The sequence below is a fragment of the Schistocerca gregaria genome, chromosome 11 (assembly GCF_023897955.1).
Source record: "Schistocerca gregaria isolate iqSchGreg1 chromosome 11, iqSchGreg1.2, whole genome shotgun sequence".
NCBI classification, from domain to species: Eukaryota; Metazoa; Arthropoda; class Insecta; order Orthoptera; family Acrididae; genus Schistocerca; species Schistocerca gregaria.
This window is the reverse complement of record NC_064930.1, coordinates 85505216-85532634: the sequence shown is the minus strand read 5'-3', so window position 1 is coordinate 85532634 and position 27419 is coordinate 85505216. Positions and strand designations below refer to the sequence as shown.

Here is a 27419-nt window from a genome sequence, read left to right as displayed (position 1 = left end):
AGGCCCTCAACAGGGCTGGTGTAGAATGCTCCAGTCACCAGACGTAACCCCTGATGGTGGATAGAGTTTAGACGGCATAAGATGGACGGCCGGGCAGAGGAGTAGACAAAGCTCCCATAATCCAGCTTTAATCAGGCAATGGACCGATTTAAGCGAAGCAGGACCATTCGATCTGCTCCCCATGGCGTCCCACTGAGAACACGGAGGACATTTAGGGAACGGGTACAATGAGCAGCCAAGTAAGAAACATGTGGAGACCAGCAAAGTTTCCTGTCAAATGTAAGAACTAAAAATTTTGTTGTCTCCATGAATGGGAGAGCAATGGGACTAAGATGAAAGCATTGGGGAAGGAACTGTAATGCCTGAAGTTCATACAGACTGTTTTCTCACCAGAAAAACAAAAACTGTTAGCGACACTCCAGGAATATAGACGGTCTAGACAATGCTGAAGACAGCGCTCCAGGAGACATGTTCTCTGAGCACTGCAGTAAATCGTAAAATCGTCCATGAAAAGGGAGCCTGAAACGTCAACTGGAAGGCAATCCATTATTGGATTGATAGCTATGGCGAAAAGGGCCACACTCAAAACGGAGCCCTGGGGCACCCCGTTCTCCTAGTGTCGTAAGCCTTCTCCAAATTGAAGAACACAGCCACCGTCTGGTGCTTACACAAAAAGTTGCTCATAATGAAGGTTGACAGGGCACTAGGTGGTCAACAGCAGAGCAGCACCTACAAAAGCCACATTGGACATTGGTAAGAAGGCATCAACATTCAAGGAGCCAAACCAATCGAGAATTTACCATGTTCTCCATCACGTTGCAGATGCAGCTGGTAAGGGAGATGGGGCAATAACTTGAAGGAAGGTGTTTGTCCTTTCCTGGTTTGGATATGGGAACAACAACTGCTACACGCCAGCGTGTGGGAACATGACCTTCAGTCCAGATGTAATTATAGGCGTGAAGAAGAAAGCCTTTACCTGGAGGAGAAAGGTTCTTCAGCATCTGAATATGCATATCATTGGGCCCCGGAACAAAGGATCAGGACTGAGTAAGTGCACTTTCGAGTTCCCACACGGTGAATGTAGCAGTGTAACTTTCATGATTCAAAGACTGGAAAGAAATTGGCCGTGCCTCTTCTGCTTGTTTTCAGGAGAGGAAGGCAGAGTGGTAAGGGGCAGAGATCAAAACCTCCGCGAAAAAGTGGCCGAAGGTATTTGAGACATCATCAGGACCCCACAAGGACTTCATTCGCTACAGTCAGGCCAGAAATCAGGGAGTGGACCTTGGTGCCAGATAGCCAGCGCAGGCCACCCCAGACAACTGAAGGAGTAGTAAAACTGTTGAATGAGCTGGTGAAAGCCACCCAGCAAGCCTTTTCGCTTCCTTTGATAACACGACAACATTGTGCAATGAGTCGTTTGTAACTAATACAGTTCGCCATCGTACGGTGGCGTTGGAAGGAGCGTAAAGCACGTCGCCTAGCACGAATAGCATTGCTGCATGCTGTAGGCCACCAGGGGACTGGGACTCGACGTGGAGAAGTGGAGAAGAGGAAGTACAAGGGATTGCATATTCAGCAGCAGTGAGAATAACGTCTGAGAGGTATGCGACCTGACTATTGCAGCTGGAGAAGTTTTGATCATTGAAGGTCGCCAGGGAGGTGAAAAGCCCTTAGTCGGCTTTAAAAATGTTGCAACTAGTGGAATATGGAGAAGGGGTGTGATGCAAGAGACGGATTACACAGGGGAAATGGTCGCTGGATTATGTGTCAGACAGAGCATACCACTCAAACTGACATAAGTTGGATAGTGTGTAATGAGAGGTCCAAGTGAGAATGGGTATGCGTTGCGTCCGAAAGGAAGGTAGGTGCACCGGTATTTAAGCAGACTAGATTGATGTGGTTGAAAAGGTCTGCCAAGAGGGAGCCTCTCGGGCAGGATGCTGGAGAGCCCAAAAAGGGAATGCTGGGCATTAAAATACCCAATCAACAAAAATGGTGTAGGAAGCTGAGCAATCAATTGTATCATGTCTGCCATAGTAAAGGCAGACAATGATGGAGTGTAAACAGTACAAATGGAAAATGTGGAAGTGGAGAGAGTAATTCGGACGACAACTGCCTGCAGATCTTTGTGCAATGTGATTGGATCATAGTAGACATCTTCCCGAACCAGAAGCAAGAACCCTCCACGAGTCGGAATACCTGCCAGAGCGGGTAGGTCGAAATGCATAGAGGTATAGTGTGCCAGATCAATACGATCGCATGGGCGTAACTTCATTTCTTGGAGACCTACAAACGGGCAGTGCATTCGAAGGAGCAATTTTAGCTCCTCTCGGTTGGACCAAATGGCACAAATATTCGACTGAAGAAGTGCCATTATGAAAACAAAAAGAAAAAGCATAAACAAGAAATGGTCCACTCGATGGCTACTGAGGGTCTGGCTTCGAGGGAGCACTAGTGCTGCAGTTGATAGGTGGAGAGTCATGGTCCATCGGCTTAACGGTTGTGTCTGCCATCTTCCTGAGCTGGTCAGGAGGGGGAGCTTCCTCTGCTGGTGAAAGGCCAGACGATCGGCTACCAGCGGTGTGGCCTGTCGAATCTGAAGATAGCCGGGGATGGCAACTGCCGAGTGGCGCAGGAGAAGTCTTGTTTCTATGAGCCTTCTTTGAAGAATTATATTTTGTCAAAATAACAGTTGATGGCTATGAAGTTTGAGTATGCAAGGAATCTTCATGTTATGGTTCTTTTTCGAAGGTCCAAGCATCTGATTTAGAGGTCCTTGTCATTGCAGTACCAGATGATGATGATTGAGCCTTAGGGTCGGTGGGAGTAAGAGAAGACATTGATCAGGCAATCTTAGCACTGGCCAATCTGACGACCAAATCACTAAATGTTAGACCACATGTCAGTGTAGCTACCTCCCTGGTAGGCCAAGGAGAGGCGAGAACGGTATTGTATTTACCTGCCAGAAGTGCAGTGGGCTTTTTGCTATTGAATAACTTGCGAGCAGCCGAGGTCGACACCTTCTCTTTCACTCGAATTTCCTGTATACTTTTCTCATCTTTGTAGTCAGGGCAGTCACGAGAGGAGGCAGCATGGTCACCCATACAGGTGATGCAACGAGGGGAAGGAGGTGGACAGTCACCCTCATGGGCGTCCCTGCCACAGGTAATGCATTTAGCGCCACTTGAACAAGACTGCCGTGTATGATTAAACCGCTGACATTGTAACACTTTGTAGGGTTGGGTAAATACGGCTGAACAGAAATGATCTCATAACCCGCTTTAATTCGTGAAGGCAATTGCACATTGTCGAAAGTCAGGAATATAGTTCGGGTCGGTATGAGGTCCTTGTCGATCCTTTTCACAACCCTATGGTTGGCCATCACTCCCTGATCAGAGAGGAAAGGCAGAATCTCCTCACAGTTAGTCCACTGAGTGACTAGGTACACACCATGACACATGATGCGACAAACTCAATATGTGGTGGGCCTCCACCTGTACAACAAATGTGCATAAGAGTGTGGCTCGAAGTAATTTTTGGACCTGGAAGGTGCTCTCTGTCTCCAACAGCAAGGTACCATTGCACAACCGAGTACAAGATTTCACTGGTCCGGCAATCGCACCTAAACCGTTCTGAATGACAAAAGGGTTAACTGTTGAGAAATTGTGACCATCAGATCTTGTGACAACAAGAAACTTTGGTGCTGGTGGTAGAATTTTCGAAACAGAAGTTTCATCTAGCTTTCGTTTTGGGGCAGAAAACATGGAAGAAGAAGAGAAATCTATTGCGGATGAATCCCCCATGATTGCCAGCATCTCCGATGGTGTGCTCCTTCCTTGTGGGGGCCCTCTCAGAGGCACTCCTGCCTTAGGTGACTGTTCACACCTCAGGACACATCTCCCGAGAAATGGACAGAGGGACCAATCAGCATGTTCAGAAGGTAACAGTTCAGGCAATCACCACTCCCTGGGCCTGACCTTTATCAGGATGTACGTATGTGCCTTACTTGTCTACGCAGGGCGGGGAATTACGCGATACCCCGTCACCGGCTACGTGTGTGAATGTGTGGTGGTGGTGGTGGTGGTTAGAGTTTAACGTCCCGTCGACAACGAGGTCATTAGAGACGGAGCGCAAGCTCGGGTTAGGGAAGGAAATCGGCCGTGCCCTTTCAAAGGAACCATCCCGGCATTTGCCTGGAACGATTTAGGGAAATCACGGAAAACCTAAATCAGGATGGCCGGAGACGGGATTGAACCGTCGTCCTCCCGAATGCGAGTCCGTGAATGTGTGGGTCGGCCTTCAGACACGCACAGCGATGAAAGAAGAGAGGAGAGAGAGAAAGGGATAGGGGGACAGAAGAAAGAATCTCAAACGCCAAAGTGCGGAAAAGAAGACAAGGAGAATAGGGCAAGGAGAATGAGGCAGAGATAGAAGTAAGGGTACGAAAACACGGAGAAGAGTGAACGTAGGGAAAGACCAATAGAGGAAGACAGCATGAGGATGGAGAAAAACAAAGGAAACAGAATCGTGGAGTTTTCAAATGTCCGTCTCCATACAAAGGCTCGATACATTACTCCCAAGAAGAGGGAAGAGGGAGTGTGAAGGGGAGGTACGGGGGGAAGTGGGAAGGATTGGCGATGAGGGGGGATGGGGAAGGGGGTAGGGCAGCCCGGAAAGGAAGAACTGCACTAGCTCAGGGACCCGTGTTCGCCATGCACATATCCACAAAAAGAGTTGTGGACCACAGAACCTGTTATGAATGCATTGAAGCCCACATTCAGGTTTCTTGCAAACACTGATTTATTGAGGAAGTGTCTTCACAGAAAGAGACAAAATGCAAATGAAAGCCTGAAAGCCTCAATAATTTAATTTAGGTTACATGCTCAAAAAGGACATTCTGTGGACTTGAAGTACTGAAAATAAGTGTATATGATGCAGTTTTATGTTACAATAACAAAAATAATGGCAGATTTGAAGTGCTGAAGAGAGTTGGTATAGATCCTGGTGTGTTTACAACAAAAGTATTTTACACCATCGACAATAGCAGGGTCAAGAAAGCTAATAAATCAGAGTCTTACCTGCAAGTACAGGCAGATTCGAAAAGGAGGGAAGAGAAACATGGCGGATTTTAAAATTAAGGTAAGCTTATTACATGTATAAGTATGAGAAGAAAATCTTTGAACCTCATTTTCTCTGTTTTACATCGCTTACATTATTAGAAACCTTTTCTCAAGACGTACATGTGCTAATCCTATGAAATTTTCAGGAACTGTTCAAACATGTTGCTGTCTCTCTTGAACTAAAAAATACGAGATCCTGCAATTACATTCTGATTTTTAGATGATTGTATGTAGAAAAAAAAGTTAATTTTGGATATGCAAAATTTAAAACTCTGTCAATGATACAATTTGTACCTAAAAATAATAACCGGAGTTCATTGGTTTTATAACCTTCTCAGGACCCTACAATAAAATTTTCAGATTAATTGCATGATTAGAATGAGTTATGGCTTTTTATAAAAACACAATAAAAATTAAAAATTATAATTTCTGGAAAAATATTAATCCTGCGTATTTTATTATATTTTTACATTAAACACAACTCAGCTGCTTTACACATGTAAAATTTTGGATTTGTAAATTAATAAATATGGCTTTAATGACTTATTAAATAAATCTTTACACTTCCCATTACATCCCACCTTAAGCAATGTAAGTCACCAGAAGTTGACAATGACATTAAAGTAAAATACACAATACTTGTTATCAACAATGAACAGCACATCACATGATTAAGTTTTGTGTGAGTATTAACACACAAATAATTAATATGACTGCTCCAGATGTAGATTGGGAATGTAAGTATGTGCTGGATAAAAGGCAATGAAAATTAGAACTCTCCTACTGTGTAATAACAGCCCAGCCTCAATATCATTCTTTGGGATGGGCATAAAGAGAAAAGAAGTGATGAAGATACTTTTTGCCTTCCACCTTGTACACTTCAGTAGCGGTTAGCCACCTGCTTAGGGCTGCCTCACAACATACTTTTTGAGGAAATTTGTGTACTGGGCAAGAAGTACACACCAAATACCACATGAGGCCGCCACCAACATACAGGCACATACCCTTGCCTGACATCTATCAGTTCCATGTGAGCAGCCTCCAGATGGTGCTCCCTAACACACACTTCTTCCTGCTTCTGTTCTACCTTCTTCAGCACATCGTGTATGTCCACTCATAGTGTAGACAGCCAATAGGAAATAATGTCAACTGCAGACTACACAGCTTTTGCTTCCACTGGGCAGACAGGGAACTTCCCACTGACATACTCAAAATACAGTGGAATGCAAATGCGGACAAACAAACAGTTCCCCACCAGCAGCCAGACAGTAGTTCCAGAGCTGGCAATTCTCACACAATACTCTGAAGATTACCTTCTCACACTATAGTTGCTGCTCACAGAGAACCATTACCAATTACAGAGTCTTTGCAAAGATTTCTATCAGTGACAATATCAGACTGTGAAGAGACTGCAAAATTAGTTAGATACCACTCCATCATGTTCAGGACATCATCCGCCATACATCAATTTTTAGCAAAATTAAGTACCATTTCGTAAAATACTCTTAATAAATGTTATTTGTTATTTCTTACTGGGTTGACGTCTTTGTAATAGCACATCATGTCACAGTAAGAGTTAGCGTAGCATAGCATGTGTGGTGTCACAAGGCTTAGGCCTGTCTCACCCCTCATTAAATCGACCAGGACTTATATGAAGAACTGTAAGAACAGTTATTATTATTATGTTCTTTAAGTTTGTTTTTGGGTTTTCAGCAACACTGTGGGAAGAAAATTTATTTATGTTGCAGATAACATGGAAGACATTGCCCAACGGTCACCACAAAAGCTCGACATAGCAGCAAGTGAGCAAGGAATAAAACAAATGCTACAAACTACTGCGAGCCGTGGAAGAGCCTGGGCCGCGAGGGCGTCGAGATTCCTAGGTCGTTGTTGTACAACATCAAAGGCAAAGAGATTCTGCTTTCGCTTTGTAAACAGATCGATCGAGTCTTTAAAGGTTCATGTAAAACGTATAAGCAGATGACACATTAAGTGGGACGCGATGCCTGTAATACTTCCACAGTTATTGAAAAGCTGTTGAACGGCAAAACCGATAGTTCATCATTTATACAGATAAAAAGTAGTACAGATATAGAAAAGTCAGAGTTGCGGCATCAGAACGAAAAGTGATACATAGCTCAGCAACTAACGACGTACACAGCGGGCGTTACATGGTGAAAACAAATCAACTGATAATTAAGCATAAAGCCATATAACACTGCACATGCCATTATCAACATTAAGGAACTGTAGCAGAGAAACTTTTTTTCTCCTACCATGAATATTTACACTGAATTCACAGTGACGTTCTGCTACTACATTTACAATGAACAATCCTCACAGAGGGATAAAATACGTCAATATTCCGTTTGAACACATAGCTGTTAAATATGCATTTGGTACAATGCCTTCCACTGTGATACTGGCCAAACAAATAAAAACAACTGCTGGAAAAGTGGGGAGAGTGGTCAAATGCATCTATTTATGACATAATGTAAATAAAATAGAAAGAAACTTCCACATGGGAAAAATATATTAAAAACAAAGATTCCAAGACTTACCAAGCGGGAAAGCGCCGGCAGACAGGCACATGAACAAAACACACGAACACACACACAGAATTACTAGCTTTCGCAACCGATGGTTGCTTCTTCAGGAAGGAGAGGGAAAGACGAGAGGATGTGGGTTTTAAGGGAGAGGGTAAGGAGTCATTCCAATCCCGGGAGCGGAAAGACTTCCCTTAGGGGAAAAAAAGGACAGGTGTACACTCGCACACACACAAATATCCATCCGCACATACACAGACACAAGCAGACATATTTAAAGGCAAAGAGTAAGGGCAGAGATGTCAGTCGAGGCGGAAGTACAGAGGCAAAGAAGTTGTTGAAAGACAGGTGAGGTATGAGTGGCGGCAACTTGAAATTAGCGGAGGTTGAGGCCTGGCGGGTATCGAGAAGAGAGGATATACTGAAGGGCGAGTTCCCAATCTCCGGAGTTCGGATAGGTTGGTGTTGGTGGGAAGTATCCAGATAACTCAGACGGTGTAACACTGTGCCAAGATGTGCTGGCCATGCATCAAGGCATGTTTAGCCACAGGGTGATCCTCATTACCAACAAACACTGTCTGCCTGTGTCCATTCATGCGAATGGACAGTTTGTTGCTGGTCATTCCCACATAGAAAGTGTCACAGTGCAGGCAGGTCAGTTGGTAAATCACGTGGGTGCTTTCACACGTGGCTCTCCCTTTGATTGTGTACACCTTCCGGGTTAAGGACTGGAGTAGGTGGTGGTGGGAGGGTGCATAGGACAGGTTTTACACCAGGGGTGGTTGCAAGGGTAGGAGCCAGAGGGTAGGGAAGGTGGTTTGGGGATTTCATAGGGATGAACCCAGGCCTCAACCTCCGCTAATTTCAAGTTGCCGCCGCTCATACCTAACCTGTCTTTCAACAACTTCTTTGCCTCTGTACTTCCGCCTCGACTGACATCTCTGCCCTTACTCTTTGCCTTTAAATATGTCTGCTTGTGTCTGTGTATGTGCAGATGGATGTGTGTGTGTGTGTGTGTGTGTGTGTGTGTGTGTGTGTGTGTGTGTGTGTGTGTGTGTGTGTGTGCGCGAGTGTATACCTGTCCTGTTTTTCCCCTAAGGGAAGTCTTTCCGCTCCCGGGATTGGAATGACTCCTTACCCTCTCCCTTAAAACCCACATCCTCTCGTCTTTCCCTCTCCTTCCTGAAGAAGCAACCATCGGTTGCGAAAGCTAGTAATTCTGTGTGTGTGTTTTGTTCATGTGCCTGTCTGCCGGCGCTTTCCCGCTTGGTAAGTCTTGGAATCTTTGTTTTTAATATATTTATGACAAAATAGACTGTGTAGGAAGTTTTATGTATTTTTGCTATGTAAGTGGCTTTCAATTAACACGATATACTAAATATGGTTTTTGAAGGGTCTAAGAAGGTTAAGTCCATCCACTCAGTATGGGAGAGAAGCTTCCATGTTACATATCCATTGTTAAGCTGTGTTCAAATCTTCAAAACTAGTATTCATCAAATACAACTTTAATCGTATAAGACTTATTTTAATCGAAGTTTATCTCACTAATCAAATTATAACACAATCTTTAAAGGTATTTGCTAGAAAATCTGAATCTGCCAATCTCAACCACCTCAACTGACATCACAATTAAAATAGTAAGCATACATTACTTGCAAATATTAAAGAGAGGTAGAATAAATGTGATAACAAGAATTATAGTTATTCTCAGGGCAGAGGACTTGGTTTTGCCTACTCAAAACCCAACTGTCACCTTACAAAATAATATGCAGCATGGGATATGGTGAAGGCCATCATCGCAACATTCCACTCAAAACATAATGTACAAACAGAGTTACATTAACAGTATTCTACTATATATCTCTCTCTGTATGGCATTACAGGAGGATTCAATTCAACCTGGTTGCTCTGAACCATGAGATGGAAGCGGCTACTTCCAGCATATATAAAATGGTTACAATGATGTCACTAAATACACACGCAAACAAATGCGAAGAAAAATAAGTATGATACAATGTTTCACTCCAAAAATAATAAAGTGAAACTTACGGGACAACCACAGAAAATTGGGGTTTTAGTGTGGGGATAAGTCAAATACGGAACAATACCTACACTGTGCCAAAACAAATAATACCCAAAAAAGTTTACATTGCAACATTCCATTACACCAACAAAACCTTAGAAATTGGACATTTCCCTTAACCTATATAGCTCAACCGCAGCTGCTGATGACAAAAAAATGACACCTACAACTCCAAAGGTGGAACGAAAACCCCAACAACCCAAATACTCCATATTCACTACATCAATTAAAACACAATCAACCTACTATAGATACAGAACAGACAAAATATCACGATCACTATAGAATGAAACATAACCGAAAATTACTTACCAACAAGACCTTCAAGCAATACCACCTAGGTTCGCCATCATGTGACCCTCCCCCCCCCCCCCCCCCACACACACACAAAAAGGGAAAACCTTAACTCACCATCTTCAGCCTATACATCCTCCCCTCAAAAAATCTTCTGTCAGCAATAGAAATCCAAATGAGATAGTAGGTTGTAAGAATGCCTCTTCCCCTCCTCATAACTGATTTAATTGCTTCCAAAGCCCCTCTATCATGTTAGTACAAGCCTCACTGTCACAACCCTTTAACTCAGTACTGTGGTTAACTACTCAATGATTATAACCCCTCTTCCCCAAACCCCTATACGACGAAAATGCATCAGAAACAATAGTGCTACCCCCTCAATATATTCTTCAATCAGACCCACTAGTTACCTCTTACTGCAGCTCAGTAAAACTCTAAAAACACAATCAGCATACCCATCCACTGAAGTAACAAACCCCCCCCCCCCCCCCCAACACCCATGAACCTACCAGAGCCCTGCCCCTCCCATACTTCCTCTTACCATACTGTGAATTATCATTTTCATCAATAACCACACCTGGCCCAACCAACTTCCTGCTACATTTCACTTACTCCGAAAAAACCTCTCGACAAACAGATATCCAGTCCAAAACAGTTCTTTCTCTCACAGTAGTGTCACATGCAGAAATATTTATAAAGGACTTGCAACAAAAATAATGAGAGAGCAAGACAATTTCCCCACAGGGAAAATCTAGAATCTCATAGATCGCCAGGTATGTTCGCACTGACATCACATATACATGTCCCTGGCCTGAGCCACCGGAACCCTTGTCAACCTCATATTGTCACCACAAATGTAACACCTAACACATTCAGCAGTAAGACCGCCCATCTGCAGAAACTGTTTGTGTGACAGGCACCATATCACCACACTCGCAGAATGTAACGATGCACTTTTGTATTTCACTGTCATATCCACACCCAGCAAAAAAATCAATGAAAATCATAGACGTTTGTATGCACAACCAACTCCAATCTAATCAGACATAACAAAAATGCCAAACATATAAACAAAAAACCTTAATAATTCACTGTAAACACTTTCACAACCCACACTGCCCCACCAACTACTTGAACTGAAGACCACATTAGCACTATACAAGCCAAAACTCTAATGAACTCTGTACACACCTAAAACTCAGCATGTCCACTTCCACCCTCACAGGACACCATCCAAAAGCAACTCAACAAATCTAATATCTACAAATAAAACCAACTCAACATCACAATACTACTATTATATCATGAGTCAAAGCAACATGTGGAATCGGTTGCTTCTGTTGACCCCTGTGCACGTATGACGACATATGCCACATCATTCCACCAAGGGTTACAGCCAAAGCCTGGTATCGATTGGTTCAACGCACAATATCACTGAAATTGTAATCTATCACAGTGCAAGCAGAGTGCTATCAACTATTTATTGAAGTGCAGTGCTGAATTTTATCTGAAATGAAATTTACTGACATACTGTTTACATATTCAAAGAGAACTGCTAATGTATATATTAGAATATAGAAGCTTAGTTATCTCTAACCTTACTTACAAAACAAATATGTTATGTGCCAGCAAACATCGTATGTTAATAAAAAAAATTACTGTAAGTCTACTTAACTTTCTAGCTGCAAATTAAAGTTGATATTTAAAAGAAGCAGATCAGAATAAGCTCCATGTTATTCTTATGTATTATAAATGTCAATGAGTTGTTATGTAAGAAGTTCTCTAGCTTCTGCTAAACATTTAATCCAAACTATTCCCTCTGTCTGATGTTAAACACACACATTTTATTCACAGTGTTGTGGATCATTACGTTTAACAAAAAGATCTGGATTCTGTATTACACTGCATTCTCCGTACTCCCAACCAAATCACTGATTGATGTTTATTCATTCAGAACACTACATACAGAAATTATTAAAACAATGGTAGGATATACAAGAAAACTACTTACAGTGGAGTCTGCCACAGTCGATATCTCATCTGTTGGCTCTGTTTTTATCCAAATAATGTTTCTGTAATCCATTGCTGCAGTGTGAAGGCCCTGAAAAACAAGGAATCAGATAAAAACAGTCATATTCAAAATTCACTATCACAATAAAGTAACTCGTGAACAGCATAAACATATGAGCCAGTGCACACAAAACAAATTTAACACTGCCTAAAGAAAACAAATTGTAACAACAACAGATTGACAGCTCTCTGGTTAAGAAGAGCTGAAACAAATTACCTCAAATGTCAGATCAAAATCACATGCAATGGAAAAAATTTATTATTGATGTTTCTTTGAAACAGGGGCCAATGGTACACTATAATGTAGGCATTATGAGACATAAATATTTAGCTTTCCAAATGAATTCTAATTTCAGCAATATGGCCATACAAAGCAACTCATACAAGCAAAGTGATTTTTCCTACTAAAACGATTTACTACAGCCAACATCGATTTAACATATGATGAGACAATTTGAAATGAAGCTTGCAGCCTCCTGTGAGCTCAATGCTTTTAAATATATTATGGACGTTTGGTAATAAATGCTGTCATCCAACACATTTGTAATCCGATTCTTACTGATATAACCAAGAACAAAAGAGAATTTGTATTTCTTAATCGCATATAAGACACTGAAAAGCTTAATCTCTCAACACAGATGTAATAATATACACTGTTTACTCACATATTAAGTTGCAGGCATAAATGAAATTCTGCCCCTTCTGAATTCAGCAGCCTCAAGACGGTAATTTTATCACGCAATTTAATATGCTTTTCATCCCCATCAATGCTGTATATACAAATGTAGAACAACTACTGCCACGGCGGAATCTTAAATAATTCCTGTACTTAAGTTCGTGCTAGAGAAGTGCTCAAAACTTACTGAACAGTCACAGTAAACAACAGACATAGCCTAATACCTTCTACAGCATTTTGTTTCATTCCAATACAAACATTATCTGAAAAAAATGTATAAATTATTGGTATTTGAATCTGAAATACTAAGATTAGTACCAAATTTCATACGCAGTAATCCGGAGCAGCTACACAGCTAACAAACTTCTTGTCTCTTCACAACTAGGTATATCAGCGGCGGTAAACAACAAACAACTTGCACAGTTAGTGAACAAATTTCATTACACGTCTTCTCTCGCCCATCACAAAGTATTTAACGACGATTTTCATTTTCACTTGAGATCGCAATGTAAAGAAACTGCCTTTTACAAACTACGGGAAAACATATGCATACATTTCATGTAATGTGGACAAATTACCGGGCACTTTACAAGACGATATGGGACTACGTACATGTAATATTTTTCACAACTTGCAACTTAACAAGTTGACAGCGACGTTTTATCGAGATAAACATAACCTAAAACAACCATACAAGCTGTCCCACTCATCACTCCGTCACCACATTTTCCAAACGTTACCCAAACACAGTTATTCAGATGTCGATAAAATCACAGTGAAATTTGTCGGCTAAATCATATTAAACTGTTACGATATTGATAGAAATAGATACGAGTGTTTCATAAAAATATACTCACAAGTTGCTTCATGGGTCCTACACAGTTATTATAGAAAGGAAATTGTAGTTGGGTTTATGTTCGAAAATAAATTTTCGTCTTTCGTTCTTTCATGTATATAATCCTTCTCACTTTTTTATTGCTCGGAGGACGCAGTTTTTATTTATTCTACTGGCTACAAGATCGCTACCACTTTGCTAGAATCAAGAATGGCTGCTTAATGATGAGCACCTAACTGGAAAGATGTTTTCATCTTGGGGTTGTAGTTCGTATTTTTCCATTTCTGATGTAAGTTAAACAAGCAGTGACTCTGTGGATATTGCAAAGCATATTTTACGTTCTCTCGAGAGGCATGAAAAAGCGGAACCACAAAAAATGACGAACTAGAGGAAAATATCAGCTATACTACATAAGTCAGCCAGCCACATAAACGTCAGTATATAATACTAATAAAATAAATGAACCCCCTGATGATCGTAGAACTTCACTCGAAAACGACTAAGAGTTAAACAAATAAGAATTTGTGTTTGCTCATGACACAACTGTCTGTTATACAACCAAAGGTATTCATCGGCAATGGATGTTATTACAAGATAGGTTCACCTTCACCTCTTCCACAGCTCGTTTTCTTTGAACGCAATAAGTTTTCCTTGGTAGATCGGTAGGAGTCTTGAGTCTAAACTCTAAACAAATGTTGACGTAAGGGCTCCCAGAATCCCAGATATTAAACAAAATCAACAGATTGCATAAATTAATGAATAAAAACAACGAACTATTCTGAAATAACAGTAAACTCCTAATCTGATGCAGTTACATTTGCTCGCGTTTCGTTAAGCAGTTTCGAATGTCATGGAAATACGGAAGCGTCCGATCCTGCCCGGCTGCTATGCCCCATGACGTCACAACGACCATAAACCGTGATTCGAATATGGCGCATATAAAGTCGTTACCTACACATTATGAGGACGAGTATACATCGAAAAAACAAGCACACACACGTTCCACAAAAAGCCTAATGACACTAACGGGACAAGCGCGGGAAATAGGGGGTTTTTGGGTGAGGACAAACCAAATATAAACAAATTTAGACACCCACCTCCATACAAAACCACACAAAACGACGAAAAAAACCGACATCAAAAAACTCCCCAAATACCACTAAACACAATATCATCTGGAATCGAGCACATCCCTAGACCTATATAGCTCAACAGCAGCTCCTGATCTCACAAATTGGGATCCAACACTTCCCTTGACATATACAACTCAATAGAAGTTCCCAATCCCATAAATTGGGATCGAACACTTCCCTTGACCTGTTATCCTTACATCTCCACATACAGCTGACCCTGGTCCGAGATGCCAGAACTTAAAGAAAGCCTCATTTCTTCACGACAAACTGAACACTTCACGACTTCATCCAAAAATCTGAAAGTTGAAGATTTATTTTTGAGAGACAACACACATACCCGACAACCGAAAACTGTTGATCATGTCAGTCATATCCATACCTACCAAAGACATAAAAAAAGCAATTTACCAAAATTCACACACGACACCACACTCGCAAACTAAACCAAAAACATCACCTAACACACCACCAGAGAGCACCACTGATCGCATCAAAACGACACCTACAAACACGCCACTTTCACAAACTAAATTCCACGCCGTCATGAGGTCACACACCACAACAGCCGTATGTCACGGGTCAAAGCAGACGGGTGGGATCGGACGCTTCGGTCGACCCGCCATCAGACTTATTTTCTAACAACATGTAAGTTTTCCGATTCCGAAAGAGGGATGATAATTTACCCAGTGATATTGTGGTATGTATTATATACATATGCTCTACATTCATGGAAAATCCAACGTCCTGTATGTATAGCGCCTAGGCAAGTTGCTGTTCTCGATACATACAATAACATTTGTGCGTGTATGTTATGTAACTTCACAAAATTAACGACTTAACTGTGATGTATTGAGTGTAATTTCTGCTGCAGTTTATGCTGCGATCTCCAATGAATGTGAAAGTAATTGTTAAAATACTTCGTTACGGATTAGATACACATCGACTGTATTTTTGTGCTCATATTGTCTTTCATACCCTCATGTGTAGCAATAATATTTGTGCAGAGATGACTAGGGACAATAGCAATCTGATTGAAGCTTCTCTAGATTATAACATTAGCTATTGTGTAATAATGAATATTTTGGTTTGAAGTGCTTATAGTCATATAGAAATGCAAAGAAAGAACAAGCTGTGGTCGGTACTAATTTATGCCAATCAGAATGCTTTGGGCATTCATTTGATTACTCCATTCTGTGCTATAGGTCTGCAAAGAGTGTGTTAACAGTGAAAGTTGCAGGGCAATTTAATACAATTGTTATGCGATAGTTCTTTTGTACAAATGTGTAAATGCAAATGGTTCAGGAAGAACCAAGAGGTAAATGTATTTTTCACTAAGAAAGAGCATTGCATGACATTGGAATTTTTTGTGACTTGTCTAAGGCCTTTGACTGTGTGGACCACAACATTCTCTTACATAAGGCTAATTTTTATGGCTTGCGAGGTAGCATTGGTAGATGGATAGAATCATATCTGCAAAACAGAAAACAGAAGGTGATAATTAATGGTGCCAATGATAGTCCCATTTCTTCTGATTGGGGCACATTAAAGTGTGGTGTGCCTCAGGGGTCCATCCTAGGACCTTTGCTTTTCCTTATCTTCATCAATGATCTCCCACTTTGCACAGACACCGAGTGTAAATTTACTCTTTTTGCCGATGACACCACTATTCTGCTTGAAAGTCGAACTAACAGTGACCTAGAAAATAAATGTAATGCTGTACTCGTTGACATCCTACACTGGTTTAAGTGCAATGGACTAACTCTAAACATTCAGAAAACTCAGTATATGCAATTTCACACATCTCAACAAGAAAATGAAGTATGCCACTTAAACTGTGGTAACCAAAATATACTACACTGTGAATCATCTAAGTTCTTGGGCATTCTAATTGATGGCAAGCTGAACTGGTCTGAGCATATCTTAGACCTACATAGAAGGCTCAGTGTGGCAACTTATGCTCTGCGTGTAATCACCCCCATTGGTGATGAGGACGCTACTAAAGCTGCCTACTTTGGTTATTTTCATTCTATCATGTCGTATGGCATAATATTTTGGGGCAACAAGCCTTTAGCCAAAAAAATATTTACTGCACAGAAGAGAGCTGTTAGAATCATGAGTGGTGTTCATCCAAGATTTTCTTGCAGAAGTCTGTTTCATAAGTTACAAATATTAACACTTACCTCTCAATTCATATTTTCTTTGATGATTTTTGTTTCTAACAACCTATCTCTTTTTAAAACTAATAGTGAATGTCATGATCATAATACTAGGTCTAAAAATGATCTAGACAGGGATCTGAAACATTTAAGTCTTGTTCAGAAAGGTGTTCATTATTCAGCCACAAAAATTTTCAACTCCCTTCCATCAGGTATTAAAGATCACATTAATGTCTTACCTACTTTTAAATGTAAATTGAGAGAATACCTAATGGTAAATTCCTTCTATTCTCTTGATGAGTATCTACAGATAAAGCAATGATTTTTTATACTGATAAAAATTTGTTTGCTATAGATCACATTAACTGTTTAATTTGGAAAATGTACTATATTTCCTTTTTAGGTATTGTTTTATATTACTAGAGCTATACCTTTGATTTGATTTTAACCTACAAACTTATTCATAATCTTATGGTACATTTTTGTCATTTTATATATGTGTATTATTTGTTTAATTTGGAAAATGTACTATATTTCCTTTTTAGGTATTGTTTTATATTACTTGAGCTATACCTTTGATTTGATTTTAACCTACAAACTTATTCATAATCTTATGGTACATTTTTGTCATTTTATGTATGTGTATTATATCTGTTGTATGTAATCATGACTCATTCCACATCCTTGTGATTTATCACAATACGGATTAATGGAATACGAAATAAATAAATAAATAAATCAGAACTTTCACCATGACCATAAAGCAATAAGCTGTTTCAGTAATCAGTTTTGTAAGAGAAAATTTACCAGATAAAATGTTTCTGCTAATCAATAATAGGTTGTTTTAAATTTCTGTATGTGTGCTTGAATATAGTGAATGGTTAGAAATTCGAATATGACAGTGATTTTTCTAAATTGGGTAGGGTTATAAACTTTGAATGTGTACAAGGAAAGTACCAGAAAATGGCTGTGTTAAGAAAGAATAGAAAATTTTCTGCTAAAAATGAATTTCACAGGCTGCTAATATTTATTTTCTGCGGGTCAACTAAATTAAATAGTATAACATAGTTAACAATCTTCATAATGACATATGAGCCTAGAGATAATGTATTTCAAGTGCTGTGTAAATAATGTTGTACAAATCATGTTATGTTCTTATTTACATTAATAAGAATAGGATTTTAAAACTCTTGGATAATAGTATGAATTAAGATGTTTCCAAAATAGATAAAGCAGTGAGCCCGTAGGAGGTTCAAGCTCAATTTCAACCTTTTTTTTCTTTTCTTTATCTGTAAAATTGCTTGACAGTAAGCAACTGGTTTTATTCAGCAAAGTCACTAGACATTTATTTTGTTTTTCTTTCCTTATTTCTTATTTTTATTATTATTATTTTTTTCATTTATCATAATACTTAAATGTTAGGAAAACAGAAAACTGTCTCTGTTACAAGTGTTTTATTAGTAATGACTTCTTTCTTGCAGTTACTGCAAGAGACCACATTAGTCATACTTAAAAGTCTTTGATATAACAGCTTTTAAATTATTATTTTTATTAATGACGTTTCTCTTTGTACAAAGGCTACCAGCAAATTTACTCTCTTTGCGGACGATACACCTCTTTTAGTTGAAAAAAACACCAGATGATGACATTACAACATGTGCCAACTTTGTGTTCCATGATCTTCATAAGTGGTCCAGTTGGAAATGAAAGTACATTCATTTTGATGGGTCTCAAAGTTCAGGAGGGCGTAAATCTAAGCTGTAATGATCATAACAGACAGAAAGTTTATTCTTCAAAAATTTTAAGCCTCCTCATCCCTAATAAACCAAATTGGTCGTGCCATGTTCTGGAATTGAGAAAAATACTTATTTGAGCAGCTTATGCACTACATATTATAGCAGCAACTGCTAATACTGATGATGTTAAAATTGGTCATTTTCGCTATTTTCATCCATTGTTGTCCAATAGCATAATATTTGGTGCGACCAACCAATGGAAAATAAAGTATTAGTCATTCAGAAAAGAGCAAGCCAAATTATAAGGTCAGTTAACAGAAGTCATTCATTGAGAAATATTGTAAACTGCATAAAGGATTAATAGTGACCTGACAATACATGCTATCCTTTATGCGCCTTTTAATTAAGAACCTCCCCATGTGCAAAGCCAATAGAATGTTTAATGACTATGACACAAGGTTAAAACATGACTTGAGGTTGATAGAAAAAACTTGTCTAGTACAAAAGGGAATCATTACTCAATTATTAATGGTATTTAATGCTCTCCCATCAGGCATGGGGAAAAAAATACCAGTATAATACCACAGTTTAAAAGTAACTTAAAGGATTATCTTCTGGAAAACTCCCATTACCCTCTTCATGAATTCTTTAATATAAACATTTCTACATTGTAATTTAGATAAGACATGCATTGTACTTCTAATATTCACTATTACCAATTGGTAGTGGAATACAGTTACTTACATTAGCACAGAAATTTTCACTCAGGCTGCTGATGAATTTAAGTTCTATCAAATTTGTATTGTTGAATAATCTTAGTGTGTTATTTGATTGTTGTATACCTCTGTTCACTATTGTAAATGTCTAAACTGGTAATTATTTGCCTATTTTGTTCCTGTATGCATATTACAATTTGCATCCATTAGCCTCTATAAGTACTGTCCTCATATATAATTATGACTTGTTCCAAATCCATGCAGTTCTCTTGTATACTGGATCAATGGAACATGAATTGATAAATAAAATATGCCTAATGTGGTCTTGATGGTTTAAGGTAATCTGAAGGTACGCTAAGAATGGAAACTGTGTCAATATTAATACAACACTTGCAACAGAGACTATTTTCTATTTTTGAACCACTGTTGTTGCTTCAAGCCAAAATTGAGAGGAATAATGTATACATAACACTTGAGTTACACTTTATGTGTATAAGCAAAGTGTGTCTTCCACAGTGTTCAATGCATGATACTCTTCCTTGTGATGTACATAAACTATATGTTTAAACAGCATAAAAGATTAACAATAACCTCACAATAATTTTAATTTTCTGTCATTTGAACTATGTTTTTTGTATCCCTTCAGAAACAGAGAGCTGTAAATTAGTGCCTGTCAATGGATGCTGTGTGTTCCCCAGCCACTGTGAAATTTATTTCTTGTGTAGTGGTCAGAAAAATGCCACCTTTAATGTCTATGTCACAGTGACAATAGAAATGTAACGTTTGGTTAGTCCTTGCCTGTGGGCGTTAGATGATAATTTTCAACTGAGAGTATAGGGTGTGTCACAATTTTATGTATACAGTAAATGTATAGCAAAGAAAGCAGGATGACCTTGTATGGGCACATATGAGGTTATTACATATTTTCTGTTTGAATGTAACAGTTAATATTTAACATCACTCATACCGTATACACAATTCCATGGAAGATAAACTTTTAAATTACTATAAAATACATTTAATTTCTTTAGTTCCTTAATTGATTTTTGAAACTTCTTAAAGAACCATCTGTCTGTTATTATTAGTTTGAGATTCCACTGTCATATGTAATTATTTTCCTTCCCTCTAGCTAGAATGTTATGTACCTCCATGTTTGGTAGGTGTTTAACATTTACTCTCATTGCCATCAGATTGTGATACATATACAGTGAGTGCATGTTCATAAGTTTTTGATGTACAGAAGCTTGTCCACAAATTTGTATGGCTGGTTTTTTGGCTATTCATCTCAGTGCTCTTTTCTGAATTTTAAATATTGCTCTGAAGCAGCTATCTTGTGCTCTTCCCCATTCACAAATTGAGTAGGATTAATATGGAAACAAGTTATATTGTTCATTGCTCTGAGAACTTTATCATCCACAACTTTTGCAGTTTCCCGTATGAAGAAAATCTTTGTTTATCATTTTGGACAGTACATCTATGTGCTCTCCCCTTGTTAAATGCTCACCTATAATAGTTCCTAAAAATTTTTTTCACTTGCTTTTTAATTGCCTCGCTGTTTAATATTTACATTATACACACTTTGCTTTAAGAATTTTCACTCTGCAGCAATGTGTGCACTGATATGAGACTTCATGGCAGATTACAGCTGTGTGCCGTACCGAGATTTGAAATCAGGAGTTTGAGTCTCGGTCCAGTACACAGTTTTAATTTGCCAAGAAGTTTCACAATGTTTTATATTGACTTATAAGAATATTGTTTTGTACTAGATATTTATTTGCGGTTTCAGTATGTATGAGTGCTTCCATTTTAAAATCCCTTTGTTCATCTGCACATATAATGGTAGTATCATTGGCATACATTGTAAGTAACTGTTTTATACATTCTGGGATGGCAGTTATGTTGAGCAGGATTTCCCAAATTGTGTTCCATGGGACGTTAATAATTGTTCAATGAAAAGCTAGGAGTGACATGGTCTCTCTTTCTCTTTCTCTTTCTCTTTCTCTTTCTCTTTCTCTTTCTCTTTCTCTTTCTCTTTCTCTTTCTCTTTCTCTCCCTCCCTCCCACCTCTCCCCTTTAATCTTCCCACTCCCACCTTTTCCACAACCCCCTCCCTCTCTTCCCTTTATTGGTGATACTAACCACTTGTTAAAAATTTTACTATTATTTCTGTGTTATCATTTAAAATTGAAGTTATCACTGACTAAAATAAATCTCTCTAATTTTTGAAATATTATTGACTTTCAAAATAAATAAGGTGTTCCATCAATGGACCAGGATTTTCAATATGTTCCATCAGAGGAAAATGTTGAGAACCTGTGACATTGAGAATAGACAGTATTGACCCAAGCACTGAACCTTGTGCCATATGAGGTCTCATAATTTGTAATTCAGATTTGTAATTAACTATATTCTCTACACTTATACGTCTCATTTACTGCTTTCTATTTATAATATGCAATTTTACTATCTCATAGCATTTCCCTTGAATCCCACAATGATAGAGTTTCTCCATTATCCTAGAATTATTTATGTAGTCAAATAATTTATATAGGTCCTCAAAGATCCCACAGATCTCCTGTTGCCTGTCAAGTGAACTCAGAATATGGTCTTCTAAATCTGTTGATTCCGTTATTGTTGATTACCCTTCTATGAAACCATACTGTGATGAGTACATTATTTGAAATTTTATTCTTTATTATCATTTCACACATTTTAGCAAAATTGGGGATCAGTGATTTTGGCCTGTAGTCTCAAAATTAACTTCTTTATATTTTCTTAAATACTGGCTGTACTCTACTTGCTTTTAGTGATTCTGCTAATATGCCTTCCTATAACACAGCAATCAGCACGTGTATTAAGAGTTGTAGTATACTTCCCCAGATTTCTTCATGGTATGGTATATATGTGTGATTTTTAGTATTGAATGTTCTTCATCTGTTTTGTTTTCAGTTCTACTGCTACAACTGTATATGTCATCAGTGTCTTATATTTCTCTAGGGTGTACATCACTTATGGTATCTTTCAGTGAACAACTGCGCTCTGTAAATACTGTAGTAAGTCTTTAGTGTAATTACCTGCTTTAACTGCAGCTGCCCTACTGAATAATGACTTTCCTTTTCTGATGAAACTGCTATTTGTGATAATGTAGGACTGGAGGGCTTGATTATTAAGTATGGAGGCTAGAATGTAATTGGTCTTTCTAATTTCTTTAAATGGGTTTCAACAGTTAAAAATCAGCCTCTCTCAGATGTTCAACACCCGTCGCCCACTGCATGACAGGAAGTGAATACTGTCCCAACCCTGATGGAGCTCTCAGGATCTTGGCTGACCCACAACCCCACCCTCCTCCCAGGAAGGCTTCCCACAAGATCAGATGGTGAGCCTTGAACACACACCAAATGTGCAAACCACTGCAGCAGTATGTGTGAAACTAGGAACAGAATCACTACCTTCATTCTGGAAGTAGCATAGCAGTGAGCTAAACAACTTCAGTTTCCAGTGAATAGTTAAGTTTTTTAATCAACCTTTTAAGCTCTAATGGGGGTAGCCCATGACCAAATGTGAACTACTTAGCCCCATGGTAAGTATAAATATCACAGAAGAAGAGAGGGCAGTAGACCATTCAATACTAAGGTAATGTTTTAATCATCAACCTCATAAATGGCAAGCAAAATGGAATTAGGCTTTAGCAACAAGGTCCTTACAACTTAAACTTAACAGTGGCCAAATGCATGATTACTAAATGAAACTAACAGGTCGCTATCTTTAGCAATGAGGCTTTTACAACTTATTATGCTAAAATAACTTTATAATGGTGAAGGACATGATTACTCGATTTGAACAGCATAGGCTAACACAACTTAGCAACAAGGCTTTTTAAAATTTACTACACTAAATTAATACTGGCCAAGCTCAATGGCCACTACATTCAAAAAAGTCACGCAGACACACTACACATTCTCAGAGCCACAACTGCATTGCAATAGTTTAACCTTAATGGGGCATAGCTATGCAAGTGAAGCCGAACCGGCTGTAACTGTGTGGACACAAAGTTGCTGTGAAAAATTATGTTAAATAAGCCCATGTAATCATACCCAGCTTTTTGGTTGTGGTCAGCACTCTTTCTTAAAATTTACTAACTCAGGCGATGCAGCACTTCACTGCTTCCATCGTTTTACTACAGTGGACATGCTTTTGTATTTCTCCTTAGCAACAAGCTATGAAGCACACCTATTGTCAGGGGCAGTCCTTACAGTAACTCACAATGGCTGCACCACTAAACAAGACAAGGAAATCAACATGTCACACACAGTTGAACAATAATGTTAGCAATCTGCAGTCGTTAACTGCACTTTAATATGATAAAAAAACACCACCATTAAGCTGAGAAATCAACTTAGCTGTCTTAAATCTCATAGTCAACCAGTGTGGTCCATTGGCATTGTCTTCTTAAAGTATAAAGTAAGTTTCAACGTTTAATTTAACTCTGCCAGCAGCATTCAAGAAAGACAATGGGAACAATTGCCTGAGCTTAACCACAAATCTTGGCTACAAATTACTCTCTCCACTATCCTGACTGTATTGAGAGATACTTATTGGGGAGCTGACTGGACTGTCCTCCTCTGCCTCTATCGATCTCTTGTCTGCTCCAAGTTGGATTATGGATGCATTATCTACTCATCTGCATGGCCGTCTATCTTACACCACCTAAGTACAATACATCATTTGGGGATCTGTCTCACCACTGGTGCCTTTTGTATTAGCCCTGTTGAGTCTCTATGCAGATGCCGGTGAACTACCACTGTCAGACCAGTACGACATCCTACACAGTAGGTATGCATGACGGCTTTCTTCTATGCCAGGCCACCCAACCTTTGATCCTTTTTATGATGATATTCTTGACTGCCAGTACAAGATGTACATTTCTTCTCTGCGGCCTCCCGGCGTCCACTTTTGTCCCCTGCTTCAGCAGCTGCAGTTCACACTTCGTGCCACTTTACGAGTGGGAGAGAGCCCTTCACCACCTTGGATTCAGACACAGGTTTATTCTCGTTTTGACCTCGACTCGTTCCCGAAGGATTTGACTCCCGAGCTGACCTATCGTAGCAAATTTCTCGAACTTCACTCACAACTTGCCGATAGCATATTTTTGTACATGACAGTTCCAAGTCCGCCCACGGTGTTGACTGTCATTTTGTCATTGGGGCTGATAAGTTTCACTACAGACGTCTTGACCAGTGCACAATTCTTACAGGAGAGCTTTTTGCCCTCCATCAAGCTGTTCACTATGTCCGGAGGCACCAGCTCACTTGCTGTGTGATGTGCTCTGACTCCCTCAGTGCCCTTCAGAGTCTGGATGATCCCGATCCAGTCCACCCTATCATTCCACAGATTCAGTACTGCCTCCATTTGATCGTGGATGGGGGAGCCCAAGTGATTTTCATGTGGGTTGCTGGCCATGTTGGTGTGACAGGGAATGATGGTGCAGCCAAGGCCACAGTCCATCTCCGTCTGCCCGCCTCTTACTCTGTTCCCTGGCAAGATATTTGTACTTTTCTCTTTTTTCGTATCATGTCACTTTGGCATGACCATTGGTGCTCCCTTCATGAGAACAAACTCCGAGAAGTCAAACTTATTGAGTGGCGAGCCTGCACCTGGCAGTCCTTTCTGTAGCCAGCCATTAACAGTCAGACATTTCCTGATCCTCTGCCCCCATTTGAGCCACTTATGTCTCAGGGTCAGGTTGTTGCCCACTTTGCCGGACATTTTAGCAGATGACAAGCGAGCTGTGGCTTGCATTTTAAGTTTTTTAAAAGCATCAATATGACAAAAGAGATTTGATTTCTACCTGGTGACTCTGGTGTCTTGCCGACATCCTTTAGAAGATACTCTTGAGGTTTTAGATTTGTTTTTTGTTCCTTTTTGTATTGGATCTCGCAGTGGTTTTTTGCCCTTGCAGTCCCAGCATTCTATGGTTCTATCTGGACACTTATGACCCTTAGATGTTTTGCGCCCTAAAACCCACAAAAAAAGTAACCTGACTGAATCCAACTAATAATGAAAATGATGAATAGCAGCATAGGACTAAACCATCAAAGACACATTTCGACACTTTTGAGGAGCTTAATTCCAATAGACACACTTGATATTTTCAGCCGCAAGCCTGGCCAAGAACTGCTTCGTTGCTGTGGTGCCCATATGCTGCAGCTGTAAATGGTCATTCAGAACTGAATGTCCAGCCTCGCATGTAGTACCTAGGCTGTCACCTTTGACACTGAAACATCACTGCACAATCACTCACACATCTAGGCAGGAGTTGTGGTAGAACCTCAATATGGAAAAATGCACATTGCCAGAGGAGGAAACCAACTGGGGAACCTTCCCCCACAAAAATCTATGTTACCTGTGGGAGTGAGCCATACCCAGTGGATGAAGCCTATGAAGCAAATGGTCTGACCTATCTTATGGGTGCATAAAGGACCTCACCACTCTGGTGAGCAGTGTAACAGCTGTGAGCAGTGTAACAAACCCCCTGAATGATGAAGGGACCCTTAAATCAGGGCAGTAGGTTCTGAAGAATTTTTGTCCTTACTGTTGGCTGCAAAATTCTTCCAAAAATCACTGTCCTCTGCATGGTATTTCAAGGTAGTCTCTTCCGATTATAATGGAATTCCCATTTCTGTGGCCACCCACTGTGGCCAAGTGGTTCTAGGCACTTCAGTCTGGAACCGCAAAACGGCTACGTCGCAGATTCGAATCCTGCCTCTGGTGTGGACGTGTGTGATGTCCTTAGGTTAGTTAGGTTTAAGTAGTTCTTAGTTCTGGTGAACTGATGACCTCAGATGTTAAGTCTAATAGTGCTCAGAGCCATTTGAACCCATTTCTAGTGTGACTGGTAAATGTTTCTCCAGGCCTTGTGAGACTGCTCTTTAATGTTGGAAGATGAGAACATCTCAGCTAACAAATACTCATTTCTTCACAAGTTGCCCAGTGGTGAATTCAGTACATAAGTGGATATTAGTCAAACTGGCATATTCAAATAGCTCTCATGTCTTGCTGTATTAAAGTCATAGGCTAACCATCTCAAGGTTTTATTTCACTTTGATTGAAGCTCCTGATGGTAAGTGTTATGGGCAGCTTGGAGATTTTGGTTGACCCATCAGCAACAGAGAGGGGGATTGGGATAGTATGGCATAGTCTGGTGATGTGTCCCCCCCCCCCCACTCCATAGCAAACAAAAATTATTAAAAGTCCTTGGAGGTGAAAGTTGTAGCATTATCAGATACACAACGATTCAACTAGGACCAAATGCCCCGAATATAGCTTTCAGAGCCTCCATTGCCGCCATTGCAGTACCCATTCTGTTAGTTATTAACCAGGTAAACCTGGAGACAGTGTCCATATTGACAAATATATAGATAAATTTCCTTTCTTAGAACATGGTAATGGACCCACAAAATTTTGAAATACTTTATTCAAATGGTTCAAATGTCTCTGAGCACTATGGGACTTAACTTCTGATGTCATCAGTCCCCTAGAACTTAGAACTACTTAAACCCATCTAACCTAAGGACATCACACACATCCATGCCCGAGGCAGGATTCGAACCTATGACCATAGCGGTTGTGCGGTTCCAGACTGTAGCGGCTAGAACCACTTGGCCACTCTGGCTGGCACAAATATTTGTTCCATAGGATGTGAGACCATATATCTAGACAAGATATTCTGTGCAGGTTGACTAGAAGCACACTCTCAACATTTCCTGACAAAATTTTTTATGTTCTTGTCCACACCTGCCCAAACAAAATGTTCCTCAACTTTCTCCCTAGTTTTAAACAGTCCAGGGTGCCACCTATTGGGGACACATGAAAGTAGTGCAAAAGAGAAATTGCTGTAGCAGCTGGGTCCACAACTCTTCCCTGAGTTTCACTCCACTTTTGACAATGAAAATGTTCTTTCTTCAATAGGTAGGTGCAGCTCTCCTTGCCCTTGTTAATCACCAGCTCTATCTCTGAATCCCGATTCTGATAATTCTCAATTCTGTAAACCAGTA

General features: G+C 39.7%; 2 protein-coding genes and 2 long non-coding RNA genes across 19 annotated transcripts in view; 2 read left to right on the top strand and 2 right to left on the bottom strand.

Moving 5' to 3' along the window:
- Positions 1-13631, bottom strand: part of LOC126295452 (zinc finger protein ZFP2-like) — a 909451-nt gene extending 895820 nt beyond the window's left edge. For 2 of the 6 annotated variants that reach the window (XM_049987969.1, XM_049987970.1), the window contains exon 1: positions 13469-13630. The gene's annotated coding sequence lies outside the window, so the exon portion shown is untranslated. Of the gene's footprint in view, positions 1-13401 lie in introns of all 6 variants that reach the window. The other 4 variants (XM_049987963.1, XM_049987965.1, XM_049987955.1 and 1 more) reach the window with 3 other exon arrangements.
- The window catches only part of LOC126295455 (zinc finger protein 708-like), an 885643-nt gene that overhangs the window by 515972 nt on the left and 342252 nt on the right, over positions 1-27419 (bottom strand). Inside the window, exons 1-2 of one of the 11 annotated variants that reach the window (XM_049987977.1) lie at positions 15141-15203; positions 12055-12144 (exon numbers count right to left, since the gene is read on the bottom strand). The exons of 3 other annotated variants lie outside the window; for them this stretch is intronic. In XM_049987977.1, the coding sequence (XP_049843934.1) occupies positions 12055-12144; positions 15141-15149 (99 nt within the window). In that variant the 5' untranslated portion in view covers positions 15150-15203. Of the gene's footprint in view, positions 1-12054; positions 12145-13107; positions 13394-13646; positions 14538-15140; positions 15204-27419 lie in introns of those variants that run through there. 7 more of the 11 variants (XM_049987982.1, XM_049987975.1, XM_049987979.1 and 4 more) reach the window with 7 other exon arrangements.
- The window catches only part of LOC126295459 (uncharacterized), a 1097875-nt gene that overhangs the window by 765785 nt on the left and 304671 nt on the right, over positions 1-27419 (top strand). The window lies entirely within an intron of this gene.
- LOC126295461 (uncharacterized) overlaps positions 15329-27419 on the top strand; it is a 107158-nt gene continuing 95067 nt past the window's right edge. The window contains exon 1 of the long non-coding RNA XR_007552494.1: positions 15329-15402. This is a non-coding gene — a long non-coding RNA (uncharacterized LOC126295461). The remainder of the gene's footprint in view (positions 15403-27419) is intronic.